This window comes from Alligator mississippiensis, chromosome 10 (genome assembly GCF_030867095.1).
Source record: "Alligator mississippiensis isolate rAllMis1 chromosome 10, rAllMis1, whole genome shotgun sequence".
NCBI lineage: Eukaryota > Metazoa > Chordata > Crocodylia > Alligatoridae > Alligator > Alligator mississippiensis.
The window spans coordinates 77,536,083-77,551,226 of NC_081833.1; the positions used below are offsets into that span (position 1 = coordinate 77,536,083).

Here is a 15,144-nt window from a genome sequence, read left to right on the forward strand (position 1 = left end):
TGGCTGGACGGCCGCACGTGCGCGCTGCGCCTCGACTTCACAGCCTACAACGCGGCCACGGGGCTCCTGGGCCTGGCCGCGCTCGAGCTCCGCGCCGACGGCCTGGGTGAGCCCCGCACCCCCCCCCCCACACGCACCGGCCCGCCTTGCACCCCCCGCCCCGCACTGAGGCCGCCCCCCCGCAGGAGCCCTGGTGCCGCGGGCCGAGCTGCTCACGCTGCGGCTGCACGGCGGCGGCCCCGGCTTGGCCTGGCTCGCGCTCGGCCTCGGGCTGCTGCTGCTCCGCGCCGCGCGGCAGGTGAGGCGGGGACGGGCGGGCGCTGCGCACGGTGGGGGCGAGGGGTGCGGGGGGTGCGGGCCGCGGTGACGGGCGCTGCGCGGGCGGGGGGTGCGGGCCGCGGTGACGGGAGCTGCGCGGGATGCGGGGAGCAGTGCGGGCTGCAGTGACGGGCGCTGCGCGGGCGGGGGGTGTGGGCCGCGGTGACGGGCGCTGCGCGGGCGGGGGGTGCGGGGGGGTGCGGGCCGCGGTGACGGGCGCTGCGCGGGCGCGGGATGCGGGGAGCGGTGCGGGCTGCGGTGACGGGCGCTGCGCAGGGCCGGCGGCTGTGGCGGCAGCGGAGCGGCTACTTCCGCGGCGGCGGGAACGCGCTGGAGCTGGGAGCGGTGCTGCTGGCTCTAGCGGCCGTGGCGCTGCACGTGCAGCGCGGGGCGGTGCGGGATCGCCTCGTGGCCGAGCAGCGCCGGGACCGCGGCAGGTGAGCGGGGCGGGAGGGGGGACGGGACACGACACGGCCCCGTGGCCCGACCGAGGGCCGCGGGGGCTACGGGCTCCACTCCCCTCCCGCAGGTTCGTGAGCTTCTCCCCCGCGGCCGAGCTGGACGCGGCGCTCACGCACGTGCTGGCTGCGTTGCTGGCGCTCGGCGCGGCGCGGCTGTGCGGGCTGCTGCGCCCCGTGCCCCGCGCCCTGCGCCGCGCCTGGCGGGACGGGGCCGCCTCCGCGCTCGCGCTGCTCGTGCTGCCGCTCGGCTCAGCGCTCGCGGTGAGGCCCCGCACCTCGCCCCGCACCCCGCCCTTCCCGGCCAACGCGGGGCAAGGACTGACGCCCGCCTCCCCCAGGGCACCGTGATGCTGAGCTGGCGCCCAGCCGCCTCCCGCGCCGCGCCCCGCGCCTCCGCCTCCCTGCTGCGGCTCCTGGCCGGCTCCGGGGACCACGCCGCGGTGAGCGCCCCGGCCCCGGCCCCGGCCCCGGCCCCGCGCCCGTCCCGCCCTGGGCCCACCGCTCACTCCCGCCCCACGCAGGTGTGCAGCCTGGACCCGGCGCCGGCCGCGCTGCTCGCGGGCTGCAGCCTCGCCTCGCTCGTCTGCCTGCTGCTCGGCCTCGTGTCCGCGCTGCCCGCCGCCTGCGCCCGGGAGGTGAGCGCGGGTCCCCGCAGCCCGCAGGGGTCGGTCGGTCGGGGCTGCCGCGCCGGCCTGACGCGCCCCTTGGCCCCTCTCGCTGCAGGAGGCCGCGCAGGAGCCGGCGCTGGTGCTGGAGCTGCAGCTGCTGCTGCGGGACTTCCGCAGCCTCTTGGGGATCCTGCATCCTGCGCCGCCCCGCCCTGAGCCCGCCTCGCCTGCCCCGGCCCCGATCTTTTTCCCGGCCCCGCCGCGGGCCCCGGCGTCCCAATAAACGCGTGCTTTGGCAAGGGCGGTCTGCGGTGCTGCGACGCGGGGCGGGGCTGGACGGTAGCTGGGTCCGGCGGGCGGGGGAGCTGCGAGTCCCGGGGAGCCCCGTGGGCCGGAGCCGGCAGCACGAGGCCCCACGCAGCCCAAGCCTGTGGGGGAGCAGAGCCCTACAGTAACTGCCTGTGCCGCTTCCAGGCCTAGCCCGGGAGCTTGAGGGAGGCTCGGCCGTTGGCACAGGGGGGCAGGGATGGAGGGGAGCTGGGACCTCCCTGAGCTGCAGCCCCCAGCTCCCTGCCCCACCCTGCAGCCAACACTGTCCATTCAACAGCACAAGCTCCCACCTCACCCATGCCCTGACCCCTCCCCACACAGGCCAGGAGAACTACAGCTCATGGCGCAGCCTGGCCCATCCCCACCTCCCTCCACTTCCCTTAGAGCACCACCACCTCCAGGTACTGGCAGCTGCTGCCCCCCTGCATCAGGCACCTGCCTGTTCAAGAAAGGGAGGAGTTTAGAGGGTTGGTCGAGGACTCCCAGCCAGCCTGCTGCCTCCCCCCAAGATAGGGGGGCTGAGCTCTTACTGCCTTTGGCACAGGCCCCCTTGCCCAAGGGAGTCCCACAGCCAGGCACCAGCAGCCAGGACCAAGGGAGCTCAGGAGCCCTGCGAGACACCAGGAAGCAGCTCCTGGGCAGGGCATCAACCCCCCAGGGCTTGGGTGAATATGCCCCTCTGCCCTGCATGTTAAATTTGTGCCCAGGACTGGCCCAGCACTGGGTGTCAGGCCCCACACAAGGGCCCAGGCAGCTAGGAGGCTCCTATAGAGAGAGAGAGGGAGAGGACCAGGACCAGGACCAGGACCATGCAGAAGCAGCCTAGTAATTCCCCCCAGTGCAAGGCTGGCTGAAAGAAGCACACCTGCCCCGCTCATGCTGCTTGTGGCCTGAGCCTTTATTAGGAAGGAATCTACCCAATACAAACCCACTGAAACCCATTAGAGAAAAGAGGAGTGAAAATATTATGTACAAGTACATTACACCATGGGCACTGCAGGGCTGAGAGGATGTGGGGGGCACAGGGCACAGCCAGCCCCGCACCCTGCTCAGGACAGGGCTAGAGTGCAACACCCACCTGCTGGTGCCCTGCCAGTGCACGCCCAAGGCCGGTGCCCAGGGGCCTGCCCGGTGCTGCCTCTTGTGAGGGGAACAGACCTACCCCTGTGGAGCAGCCAAGGCCATGGAGAGCTCCCTGAGAGGCCGGGAACAGGGAATCCCAGTCACCTTGCCCTGTGGGAAGGTCACAGAGCCCATGGGGAGAGAACGGGGAACATCACCCCAGCCCTGCACCCCCACAGACAGCAGCGGAGCCGCTCCTTGCTCCCTCTCCCAGCGGCTCCAGCCTGTGCCTGCTGGAGCAAGGGCCTGGGAAGCAGCAGCATTTGGTACAAGCACTGCAGAAGAGCTGAGAGGACAGAACATTTGTTTTCAGTTAATACAGGACCCGGGTGCTAGGGGAGACCATTTGGAGTGAAGCAGCCCAGTCTGAGCTCCTGCCCCGTACGGGAGCCCAGCCCAGCCCCCTTGGCCTCACGTCTTCTTCTTCAGCTCCTCAAACCTCCGAGAGAGGTCGTCAAAGTCAATGTCTTCAGAGGCAGCACTGCTGGCACCTGCAGACGCAGCAGGCAGCGTGTCTGGCACGGACGGTAGTTCGGGCAGCACGAAGTTGTCATGCAGGTCTGGTGCTCTGGCCGCGGGTTTTGCAGAGGTCTCTGGCTTCGGCCCGGGACCTGGTGAGGGCAACAGGGCAGCGTTACAAGCTGGGGATCAGTCCCACCTCCCACTCACCCTGTGCTCACTGCTCCCACAGGTGCAGAGCCAGCCCCCACTGCCCCACAAGGGCTTCTGCATTGCCTGCCCACCCACCGCTGCCAGGGAAGCACAGGGTTGGGCTGGCGACCCCAGCCCACAGGGCCTGCTCAGAGGGAGCCACACTGGGGCAGACTGCGCTGCTAGACACAGGCCTGCTCCTCTAACGCGCCCTGCTCTGTTTCCCTTGAGCCTCTGCTGCAAGGTTCCAAACCTCATCATCCCCTGTCACCAGCGCCTGCTTTGGGCCCCCCGCCCTGCCATCTCCAACAGATGCATCCTTCCCTCAGGGTCCCAGCCAGCCCAGGCCCCCAAGCCCCTGCCACACTCACCAGCCACCTGAGCAGAAGGCACGTCCTGGTCAGGGCCAATGTTGTCAATCTGGAACAGACAAGCTGTTACCATGGGGCCAGGCCTCCCCCCGGGCTGCCCACGTGCCTGGGCCACCCAGGTAGATGTGCCAGATGAATGCTGTCCTGGTTAATCAGGACTTGGCACCTGCACAACTTGTCTTCAGCATCAAGGAAGGAGGCTGCCCCAAGGGAGGGATGAATTGCAAAGGCCCCTGGCATACGCACTGGGAGGACTCATTCCAGGTCAGAATGGGGAAGGCACCGAGCTGTAAGTGGTCCCGGGGCAAGAAGCCAACAGCTGCTCTTGCAGCTCTTATACACACTAAGAGCAGGCTGCCCCCGGCCTTACAAGGGCCAGGCCCAGGCTGGGAACATGGAGCCTGAAGATGGGGTGAAGGCGATGTGACAACAGGCAGCTTCCAAGAAAACAGTGACTGACTGGGAAAGTGCATGCAGACAGGCCATGCAGAGCCCTGCCTGCCTCTCTGGGGCTGGGTGCAAAGTCACCAGCAAGGGGGAGTTTGCTTGGTGCAGACTGCACCATTTCCAGCAGTCCCCGAGCTACATGTCTGGTGCCCAGGGAAAGCTGCAGGAGGCAAACCTGTGACACGAGCTGCAGGGCTCCAGCCTGCCCATGGGACAGGCTGGAGCCTGTCCCATGGGCAGGCTGGACAGCTTGCTGCAGCCTCCTGATCTTCACGGCCAGACACTACTCTGCATTCTGGACACTCGGGCCCCTGGCTCAGCCCTCTAGCAAGCTCCCCGCCCCGTGCAGAGGCTCCTGCATGCCCTGTGGACCAGCATGCCACCAAGCAGTACACAGCCACCCCCAGGTTAGGGATGCAAATACCGTTTAAAAATGATTCTTTTAACCTCTTCTAATTATATTGGTTGAACCCTTACCCTGTAACACAGCAGCTCCCACAGCTGCTGCTAGGAGGTGGGGAAGCCCAGCCAGCCAACACAGGCCAGATGCAGCCCCACCCTGGGAGGGAGCACCCTGAACTAGCAACCAATTGCTGAATTGATGAGTCATTAGACCACCTCCCTACTGTTTTCCTTTTAGACTATGGGTATTAGCCCCCCTCCCCTCCTGCTGCCTTCTGGTTCCTGCTGAAGCACCCCACAGCTCCCTAGCTTTCCCCTCTTCCCTGACGAATGGCACCCACCTCAAACTAAACTGGGCTTATTGGTTAAGCAATTAATCCTTTAACATCCCTATAGGAAAGGGTTGGGAGGAGTACACCCAAGAAGCTGGCCGTCTTCTCAGTGGCCCTCAGTGCCCTCCTCTGGGACTGGCACAGGTACTTACAGACTCATAGGTCGGGGGCATGGGTGGTATTGGAGGTGGGTGAAGGTTGGTGAAAGGCTGGTAGGTCCCCACAGGCAGGTGGTTGAAGTTCTCCTGCACAGAGAAGCAGATCAGGTGTTGCCAGCAGGGGCTGTGCTTGCTCCCACACCAGACCACCCCTGGTGCCCACAGCAGTGACCCAGGGGCCCAACATCACAGCATCACCAAGCACACTGGTCTCAGAAACACTGATCAGAGTCATGGACAGAAACTCGCCCTAGGAGGCGACCCACACTAGGGAACGAGACATCCATCAAGGAAATTAGAACTCAGTGTTCAAAGTATCTGGGTGCAAGAGAAACAACTGCCCGGGAGCTTTGGGACAGGCACTCTCCCCAAAGCCCAAGCTGTCAGGTGGGCAGTTCCCTGGGCTCCAAACAGATCTGCACCACAGGTGCACTGGGGCCCTCCCCTCAGAGCACACATGCCCCATGCAGCAGCAGCCAGCTGAGAAACACTTACCGGTCCCTTGGGTGGTGGGTAGGAGAAGGGGGGGGTTGGTGATGGCATGGGCATGGGCATAGGCATGGGCACAACTCCATCAGCACCCATCATCGGGGCAGTGAACCCACCGCCCCCCCCTCCACGGCCGCCTTTCTTCACGTCATCTGAAAACCCGATCAGGTCCGCCTCACTGCCGGCAGGGGCCTCGGCCTGACAAGGGAGGAAGAGGCTCGTGTTGGTGGCCACAGCAACCCCTGCCAGCTCTGCAACAGGAACCCAGGCCTGCATGGGCAGGCCACAGAAATGGAGCACAAGGAGTCAGGACTGACTGGTACCACAGTCCCGAGGGCCTGTGTGAGGTTGGGGCCCTGAATATTGCACTGCAGACCCAGCCTACGGGGCTGGGGTGGGGCACGGCAGCACAGGCTGGAAGGGCCTGGGTGGAGAGGGGGTGCAGGGCAGGGGATGGGAGCCCACAAGAGAAGACATGTTTTAGGAATGCTGCAGCTCGTGGCCATGTCTGCTCCTCTTTTCTCAGAGATGCCCCAGCACCAGGGCAATGCCTCGGGCGTGGGGAAGGGCATCTGGGGAGGGGCAGCCTGGGCCTCACTCACCATTACCACGGAGTCGGGCTCATAGGGCACGTTGTAGTTCTTGGCAATCTCGATCAGGTACCGCTCCACCAGGATCTTGGGGGGAGACTCCACACTCAACTTATGCATCAGCTGCAAGGCAGGGACATGGCTCTCAGGCACTGTGCCAGCACTGGGGTGTGGCTGGGCTGTGACTGGCACCTGCAGAGGCCAGGCCTGGCCAGGACCCCTCTGTTGGGTGCTGGCACCAAGGCTTCTGGAGCCATCCTTGCCTGGGACCAGCTGCCAGGAGATTCTGCCTGAGGTGCAGAGCAAGGGCTCTAGCTGCCTTGCTCTTCTCTGGCCACAACAGTTTAAGGGGAGGCCTTGCCCCTGGCCCCAAGCAGTTCTGCAGTGGTGGCTGCGACTCTGCAGCAGGGACATCCCAGCTCTGAGCACTGCTGTCCCCAGGGCTCTCCCACGAACGATGCAGGCACCACATCCCAGGAAGCAGGATGCAGGTCTGTGCTAGATGCATGCCACAACTGCCCCGGAGAGGAAGGGTCTGCTTCCTGCCCCCACCCTGTGCTCGGCTGTCACAGCTCCACCACTTACCCTGTCATTAACGGTCCCGATCTGGTTGGTGCGGCACAACTTGCCGTACTCCTTGCTGTACTTTGCGCACAGCTGGTCTGCAACCTGCAGCAGGGAACAAGCCTAGAGTCAGAGCATATTGACACCCTGGGCTCCCCAGCCCCATGCAGACCAGCCCTAGCAGCAGCGCTTTGCCTTCCCTGCCTGGGGCCCCTGGTCAGGCGCCCTGCAGCACCAACACAAATAGGAGGCACCAAGACCTCCCTGGGAGTCGCTCTAGACAGCCCTGACCAGACACACCACCCTGCCCATTCGGGCACCGCCCTACTCACGATTTTCAGCTCAGTTACTTCAGACTGCAGCCGTGGGGCAGCCCAGATCAGTGTAGAGACAGCTTCTGCCAGGCCAGAGTCCAGCTCCCTAGGAGAAGGCCGGACAATGCGTTAGCCATGTCTGCAGCATGAGCTGCCCAGACCAGAGGATCCCATCGCATAGCCAGGCCATTCAAGAGGCCTCATGGACTAAGACCCAGACCCAGCCATCCCTGTGCAAAGGGAAGCCCCTGCCCCATGGATGCCTGATGCCCAGGGCCTTACTTCATGGACTGGATCAGACCAAAGCGAGCCAGAAGCAGGTCGCAGTACAGCTCCAGGATTTCCATGGCTTCCACCAGGTAGTCCTCCCGGATGATGTGCTCCACCCGGATCCGTGCACGTTCATCCTTACCAGCAGCCAAATAATCCGCAATCTCCTTCCGTGCCTTCTGGGCTAGCTCCGCTGCAGGGCAAGTCACAGGGTCATGCCAGGGGCAAGGGCAACCTGCCACCCCTGTACTTCAGGACCGCAGAGAAGGGACCCCTCCCAGTCCTCTTCTTCTCTGCCCCACCCAGGCTGGGGGCACCCTTCCCAGGCCTGCCCTGCCCGGGGGTCACGCCCTCACAGTGCAGGCTCCTCCGAGCAGGACCTGGGTTCCACACCTTCCACAAGGCCCCTCCTGCACTGCGGTGGGTACGAAAAAGGCCTGGGTCTCTCCCCAGTGCCTGGTTTGTCCAAGTCCAACCCTGACCCAGAAGGGGCAGCACAAGCTCCGCAGATCCCACCCTGGTGCACACAATCCGCTGCCTGGGCTAGATGAGATGAACACTCTGGTTCCCAGGGCCCCTGCACAAGGGCCAAGCTAGAAGTGGCTACAGCCAGATTGGGAAGACCCCAGACCTCCAGGGCAACTGGGGCCTTCAAGCCCCAATCCAAACCCACTTTCAGAGTGTGTAGAGGGCACAAGATGCTGGCCATGACGGAGTGATGTAACCTTCCCTGCCCTGAGCCCCCTCCTAGTCTGTCAAGCACCGGAGGTTCTGCCCAGAAAAGCCAACACCCTTTGGGCAAGCAGAGGGAAACAGGATGGGACTTGCACAACCTGCTCACAGCCTGCCCTAGCAGCACTGAACTGCGTGCCTGGGCTCCCCCCAACTCCCCCTTTTACTCACTTTTCTTCTTCTCCAGCAACTTGAGGCGATTGATGACGAGTCGCAGGTTGACCCGCAGGCGCTCAGCCTTGAACCCAGAGCCCAGCATGGTGCACGTCCTATGGGGAGGAGAGAGGACGGTCACTGGGTCTCCTGCTGCTGCCAGGAGATGCTGGGAGAATCCACCCCTGTACTGGGCAGAGGTGCCCACCAGTGCCAGCCCCTGCCTGCTCCATGGAGGCACAGCCCTGCATTGCACTGACAGAGCACATATGGATCCAAACTGCCCATGAACAGTATTCATCAGGTGCACGGCACGGCAGCCCTCAGCTGTCCAGCTCCCCTCATGTCCAGCACAGACAGCAGGGCTGTAAGGTACTGCACACTTCAGTGGCTTGTGCATACAACAGGCACGCAGACAGCTGCTTGCATCAAGGCACACTACAGGCAGCTCAGCAGCACTGGCAGAGGTACAACACACGCTGAGATATGTGGATGTGCTGAATGTGCACATGCAAATCAACTTTATTTTAATTGAATCTAACAGTACCAATGCATGTGGAGCTTTATTTCAAATTCACCACAGACTCAGTGCCCACAAAAGAAATGCGGCAGTGCTGCAAGTAGGGAAGGCAAGGCAACAACATCACCTGCAGCAACAAAACGCAGCCCAGGAAAGGCTATTTTAGACCAACCCTTGAGAGTATGGGACCAATTAGCTATGTTAATGTAGCTCAGTCCTCCCAGGCAGAACTCCTGCAGAGACCAGCTCCTGCTCATCCCCAGCTGAGGATGAGTACATGGAAAACAGCCAGAACGAGGAGAGGTCCATAGGACGGCACAGCTGCAAGGGGAGAGGAAGAGTCTGGAGCCATCCACAGGGCAGATGCTCATCATGCCAGGAGGGCAGAATGCACAGGGCCGAGGGGGACAGGCAGCTCAGCCACGTGTGCAGGCAAGTCTTCCTACAGGAAAGGGCCAAGGGAAGCAGGGGCAGGGAGCAGACTGCAAAAAGGGGAGAATGGCATGCATGGGGAGTGAAGAGGAGGATGCAGGAGCTGGGGCTGGAAATAGGGAGCGGGTTGCAGCAGGAAGTCACTTCTGACCTTTGATTTTTCCTCTGCGAGAAGCTATTTCTGCCAGAGGAGGCAAGATCAAGAGACCACAAGACACAGGCACCTTCAACACAACCACCGGATCAAGCATTGCCTACGCACAGATGCTGGAGAATCCTGGGGTCAGTGTAAGCCAACATCAGCAGAGCTAGAAGGGTCTAGGGATGGTGCGACAAGTAACAGCAAACCCTTGAGTCATCTCTGTTGCCCCTTTGAGTGACCCAGCTCAGCATAAGGATGCTTCAGCATATGTGACCTAGAGGCTCCTGTGTGGCAGAACGAGAACCAGGACAGAGGCTGTTCCTGACCAGCACCTGTAGCCAGGCAGGAGAGGCCGGGAAGTGAAACCCCACTGGCCTCAGAGGCTTACGCTGGTGCAGCAGTGTCATTCAGCAGCAGGTTATGCATGTGGCAGTGCGGGGGCTCTACTCCTGCCTGGCACACAGCTGGCTGCTTTCCTGCTCAGCCTCTGTCCTTTGGCCAGCACAGAGCTGCAGGGTGATGTGGAAAGGGGGAGCTTGTGAGAAGGAACTTCTCACCACCAGAGCTTCTCTCGTCCAGAGACAGGCACCCTTACATGGCCAGCTCCGAGCTCCTGAAGCTGCTGCTGCAGGAAGTCCCAAGGTCAGCAGCCAGGCAGCCCTCTCCGCCCCTGCCTGAAGGGCAGGGAGTCACGGGGAACTCAGAAGCAGAGAGGATGGGGTAAGTGGTGGGTTCAGGCATAAAAGCCTGGCTACAGGGTTAAGGAGAACCTTGTGGGCTCTTCACAGCTGGATGCAATTAGCATCATCTCCCAGTCTGAAGCCAGGCACCCTGGGGCCGTGGTCGAGAGGGGACTGGAGCTGCTGAGCAGCAAAATGCCTCCTAGAAACATGAAGCTCTCTTACGCAAGGAATCTCCTACTTAGCAGGATCTCCCCCCAACCCATTTTCACATTACTCGCATCCAGACTCTCCAGCTAAGCCTCTTGAATGCGTCCCGCAATGGCAGAAGGTGTCTAGAAGCTTTGGCATCACTCGTTTCAGCCTATGCAGGGTTGTGAACCTGCCTTAAAAATCCTGGTGATCCTCCTCAAATGATCTGTGGCTAAGTCGTGGTAACATAAAAGGAAATGCACAGAAACAGAGAGGCCTGGTGGAAAGATGTGGAATAGCATACCATTAAAGTCATTCTCCCCTTGTACTCGGCCTTAGTGAGGCCGCAGCTGGAGTACTGCGTCCAGTTCTGGGCTCCACAATTCAAAAAGGATGTGGAGAAGCTTGAGAGAGTCCAGAGAAGAGCCACGCGCATGATCAGAGGTCAGGGAAGCAGACCCTACGATGACAGGCTGAGAGCTCTGGGGCTGTTTAGCGTGGAAAAGCGCAGGCTCAGGGGTGATCTGATGGCCACCTACAAGTTTATCAGGGGTGACCACCAGTATCTGGGGGAACGTTTGTTCACCAGAGCGCCCCAAGGGATGACGATGTCGAATGGTCACAAACTACTTCAAGATCGTTTCAGGCTGGACATAAGGAAGAATTTCTTTACTGTCCGAGCCCTCAAGGTCTGGAACAGCCTTGCCACCGGAGGTGGTTCAAGCACCTACACTGAACACCTTCAAGACCAAACTGGATGTTTATCTTGCTGGGATCCTATGACCCCAGCTGACTTCCTGCCCTTTGGGCAGGGGGCTGGACTCAATGATCTTCCGAGGTCCCTTCCAGCCCTAATGTCTATGAAATCTATGAAATAAAGTGCTCAGATAAGCTGGAGAGCAAAGATGGCCAAAAGAAACGAGACCTGCGAGGAAGGCTGAAGGAACAGGGTATGCTTACTTAGCCATTCTGAAGAGTGTTTTGGATCAGCCTACAGAGCTGGATGCTCCTGAAGGATCAACACTGAATTCATTCATTTTCAGGTTTGTGCAATAAAGTATGACATAATGGAGAGCGTCTCCTTCCAGCGAGAAGGGAGCTATCACATGGGAAGGTGCTGACTCACCCCAGTTCCAGTCCAAAGCTCAGACGTCATGCAGTTGGTCTAATTTTGAACGTGCCAATTACTGCGCGAATGAGTTATGTGGCTGTCAGGACTGACCTGCAATGATCTGGATGCCAGTAGGAGGACTAAAAACTATGATTTTAACACACACGAGGGCAGTGTTGAAGTGCAATTTACAGCATGAGACAGGGAAACAGCCGATCACTCCCCGGGCTGGAAAATGTCCTCAGTGAGAAGATTCAGAAATGTATCCTGACCCTGTTGTTCATATCAAAGAGCAGAGTCTGAATCGGGTTACCCTGGGGGAGGGAGGTTGGCTATTCTGCCCTGGCTGCCACAAAATAAGTGCAGAGCAAAGCTCCATGCAGAACTAGGCCTTTGGCTGATCTCTCATGTGACAAAGCAGCGGGGTTCTGGGAAGCAAGTACCCCTCTTCTCATCAACAAGTCTTCACCTTCTCCAGGAGCTCCTCAGATGTTTCCGGCTTTTCTCGATGCAACTTTTTTACAGAGGTAAGCAGAATGACTTTAATCAAACAATACATCCAGACAAGAATTACCAGGCTCTTTACAGTTAGCCGAGTTAAAAGGCTAGGATGCTGACAGCACTGCAGCATACTAACCCCTATTGAAATGTGGCTCATGTCACGTGTCTCTTGTAATCTTAGCGACAGGACAGACGTCAGTAACAGCCGCTGCTTCACCACGGTTCCTCCGGCTTTCACTGTGCAAAGCCCTGCCATATTTGAAGAAGTATTATTTTCTTTTGCCATAGTCTGGAAATAATTAAGCCTATCACACCTAATATAAATGTGTACAAGGGAAATTTTGCACGCAATCCTTCATTTTTTTAAATGATGGTATGTGAACCAATTGCTAGGGAGTCCTGAATACTCTAACTCCTCCTTGCTGGCTCTGTCACTCCCTTCCTCCAAGCAGTGAAACCAAATCACAGAAGCCATTCAGTCCGAACCACTGTGATTGATCGGTATGTAAGAAAAGGGGGGACAGTTCAGTGAACTGAAGTGCCGAGGCCTGTGATGAGCAGTGCTAAGAAGATGACCCCAGGTGAGAAGAGACAGAGCTGCCCTGCTCCCTACTGGAGACAGCCAAGAGATCATCATCTGAAGAGAAATGGGTGGGAATACAGAAATCTGAATCTGCATTGTAGAAGCTCCTCGACACACAGGCACAGGTGCAGGAGTCTGAACTTGCCCTAACTACAAAGACAGACTCCACAGACCCTGTATATAGTATATAGTTTGGAGAAGCTTGTTTTGGCTTTTGTGCTTCTCCTGAAAAAATACAAAGCCTCCAGAGTCATCCTGGATGCAACACAAAGTCTGGAAACTACCGATATAGAAACATATTTGTATGCTGCAAGTCAGGGCTGCCCCACGTGCCCCCAGGCCATACGCTGCACCCGGGGCTGCCCCCCCAACCGTGCCACACACATGAACACTCCCCTCTTCCTCCCCCTCCCACCCTGTACCGTATCCCACCACACACAGAGGCTCCCCCCGGCTGCATTGCGCTATGCCATGTGTAGGTGACCCCCCTGCACAGCGCATTGTGCTCCGCACCACCCCGAGGCAGAGCACAAGAGGTGGAGAAGGGAAGGGGAGCCTGGAGACTGACTGCCACAGGAGGGAGGGAGCCTGGGGGCCCCGAATGAACCCTCGCAGGCCGAGCACGGCCGGCCCATAGCTGCCACCTGGGCAGCACTGCTGTGAAGTAATGCAGCAGTAGATGCAGTTACGTAGCTATTAGCCTTCTGTAATTCAATTATGCTGCTGCAAAACAAACACATTCATGGAGCTTGAAATAAGTTACACAAGATACAAGCAACGTACATGCTGTGTAGCATATGCCGTGCACAAATGAATATGTGCACAAGAGCACGCCCGGTGGGTAGCCACTTCCATTAACAGCCCACTCCATCCTGTCCAGTCAGCACAAGGAGAGCCCTGTGGCCCCTTCCGTGCCAGACAACTTGTGCCAAGTCGCGCACCTTTTACTGCTGGAGGAAATGGTTCAGGTTATCTTTCTGCACTGCCCTTCTGATGGGTGAGTCACACACCAGGAAGGTATGCAACTGGAAAACCTAGGGGCCTTGGCTTGCTGACTCCTAGCTCAGAGTTCAGGCTGTTAGGGGAATGTCTGATGCGACTTCTCTCGTGAGTCTACGAGAAAGCCCAGAACCGGAACTGCGGCAGCGGTCGGCTGGCAAACGAGAGACTGGCAACTGCGCAGCCCAGGCTCCCGCACCCCTGCTTTTACTGTTTAACGGCGGTCATGCTCATAGGGGCAGTTTCCACACCGTCTGTTACACAACGGTCACAGCTTTCAGTGAACAGCATGTTGTGTTCAGGAGCAGTTCTGAGAATACAACGAACAGATCCGAGATATGGAGGAACTTCAGAACAAGCCCTTGTTTTCAGACACACCATCCTTGGGCCGAGATTTCTCCCGCTTTGCCTGTTCGGGAAGGCGGGTAAAACTGCCCTTCCTCAGGTTAGAAAGCTGCTGTCACATAAGAAGTTTCGGGTTTCAGTACAAGCGGAGGAGCAGTTATGGAGAGGAGTTCAGAGCTATTGCGTCTCCCACCCTGAGGAACACGACTCAGCCACACGTGGAAAAGCTGGCTGCAAAATGAGGTCGATAACCCGCTGCGTGGGGCAGACGCGCCGCACAGTGACCCTTCCTCGGGCAGCGTGCGCTGGGCGGCGTTACCCAGGCGCATCTAAATGCTTCGAGAGACGGGGGTGGGGAGGGCCCAGGGCTCGCTCGATCTTATTCTGCTGCTCCCCAGGCCAGGAGTCCAAGCAGCACCGAGCCCTCCCGGGCGAGCCAGCCCCTGGAAGGCACGGCAAGCGAGAACTGCCCCGCAGCAGCCACGGCTCGGCCAGCGCAGGGCCCGCGGGCCAGGCGCCGCTGCGCGCAGGAGCCGCAGGGGCGCGCTCTCGTGGGACGGGGGCTGCGGCCCTTCTCGCCGGAGGCAGCGCGGGGCAGACAGAGACCGGGGATCGCCCACGCCGTGCGGGCCGAGCGAGAGGAGACGATACGGCAGCGCCCCGGGGGGGGGGGGGGGCCGCCCGCCCGCCCGGCTACAATGGCTCTGTGTGCTCCGCCAGCTGAGCAGCCAGGAGCGGGGCGGGGCGGGGCGCGGCGCGGGCAGTCTTGTGATCCCGGCCCCGTGATGCAACCCCGGGAGCCCGCACGGCCGCATCCTGGCCCCCGCGCCGAGCAGCGCCAGGGCCCCGGCGGGGGCTGCGCGGGCCGCGTCTCGCGGAGGCAGGCGGGGTCCCAGCGCGGGAGCAGGGCTGCGGCGCTCCGGCCCGGCCCCCCAGCGCCCACCTGCCCCAGCGCCCGCACCGTCCCACCGCGGAGCGGGAACCCGCCGACCCCCGCGGCCGCCCGCCCGGCGCGGCCCCCGCCCCACTCACCAGCGCGATCGCGCGGCACGACCCAAGATGGCAGCGCCGCGGCCTCAGCACCGACGCGGAGGGATCCGCGCCGCAGCGGGTCGCCCGGCCCCGCCCCTGCCGGCCCTGCCCGCCGGCGGCCAGCGGCAGCTCCCGGCGCGGGGCGGGGCGGCCCCGCCAGGGGGCGTGACGGGCCGGGACTACTTTACCTGACGGAGGGATCAGCGGCGCGTGCTCGCACGCAGTGACGTTGCGGTGAGTCACGGCGGAACCGCCCCCCGCCCGGCCCAGCCGCCGCGCGCCCGCGGTCTGGGCG

The 15,144-nt window shown here is 61.1% G+C and overlaps 2 protein-coding genes across 3 annotated transcripts; one reads left to right on the forward strand and one right to left on the reverse strand.

The window, feature by feature from the left end:
• Window positions 1-419: 419 nt before the first annotated feature.
• Window positions 420-1,695, forward strand: LOC132243616 (zinc finger X-linked protein ZXDB-like). The gene is made up of 4 exons (XM_059713924.1): window positions 420-1,040; window positions 1,118-1,219; window positions 1,301-1,414; window positions 1,503-1,695. Exons 1-4 carry the CDS (start codon window positions 420-422, stop codon window positions 1,668-1,670), a joined length of 1,005 nt encoding a protein of 334 aa, XP_059569907.1. The 3' UTR covers window positions 1,671-1,695.
• An 899-nt stretch (window positions 1,696-2,594) lies between these two features.
• On the reverse strand, window positions 2,595-14,952 carry IST1 (IST1 factor associated with ESCRT-III). 2 transcript variants are annotated; one of them, XM_059714028.1, is made up of 10 exons: window positions 14,850-14,952; window positions 8,331-8,428; window positions 7,440-7,620; window positions 7,176-7,263; window positions 6,865-6,948; window positions 6,292-6,402; window positions 5,696-5,887; window positions 5,195-5,287; window positions 3,862-3,910; window positions 2,595-3,450 (listed from the first exon to the last, which is right to left on the reverse strand). In XM_059714028.1, the coding sequence occupies exons 2-10, from the start codon at window positions 8,416-8,418 to the stop codon at window positions 3,251-3,253; spliced, it is 1,086 nt and encodes a 361-aa protein (XP_059570011.1). In that variant the 5' UTR covers window positions 8,419-8,428; window positions 14,850-14,952; the 3' UTR covers window positions 2,595-3,250. The 2 variants fall into 2 exon arrangements, with proteins under 2 accessions (XP_059570011.1, XP_059570012.1); XM_059714029.1 differs by lacking the exon at window positions 14,850-14,952 and adding an exon at window positions 12,027-12,742.
• Window positions 14,953-15,144: the final 192 nt, after the last annotated feature.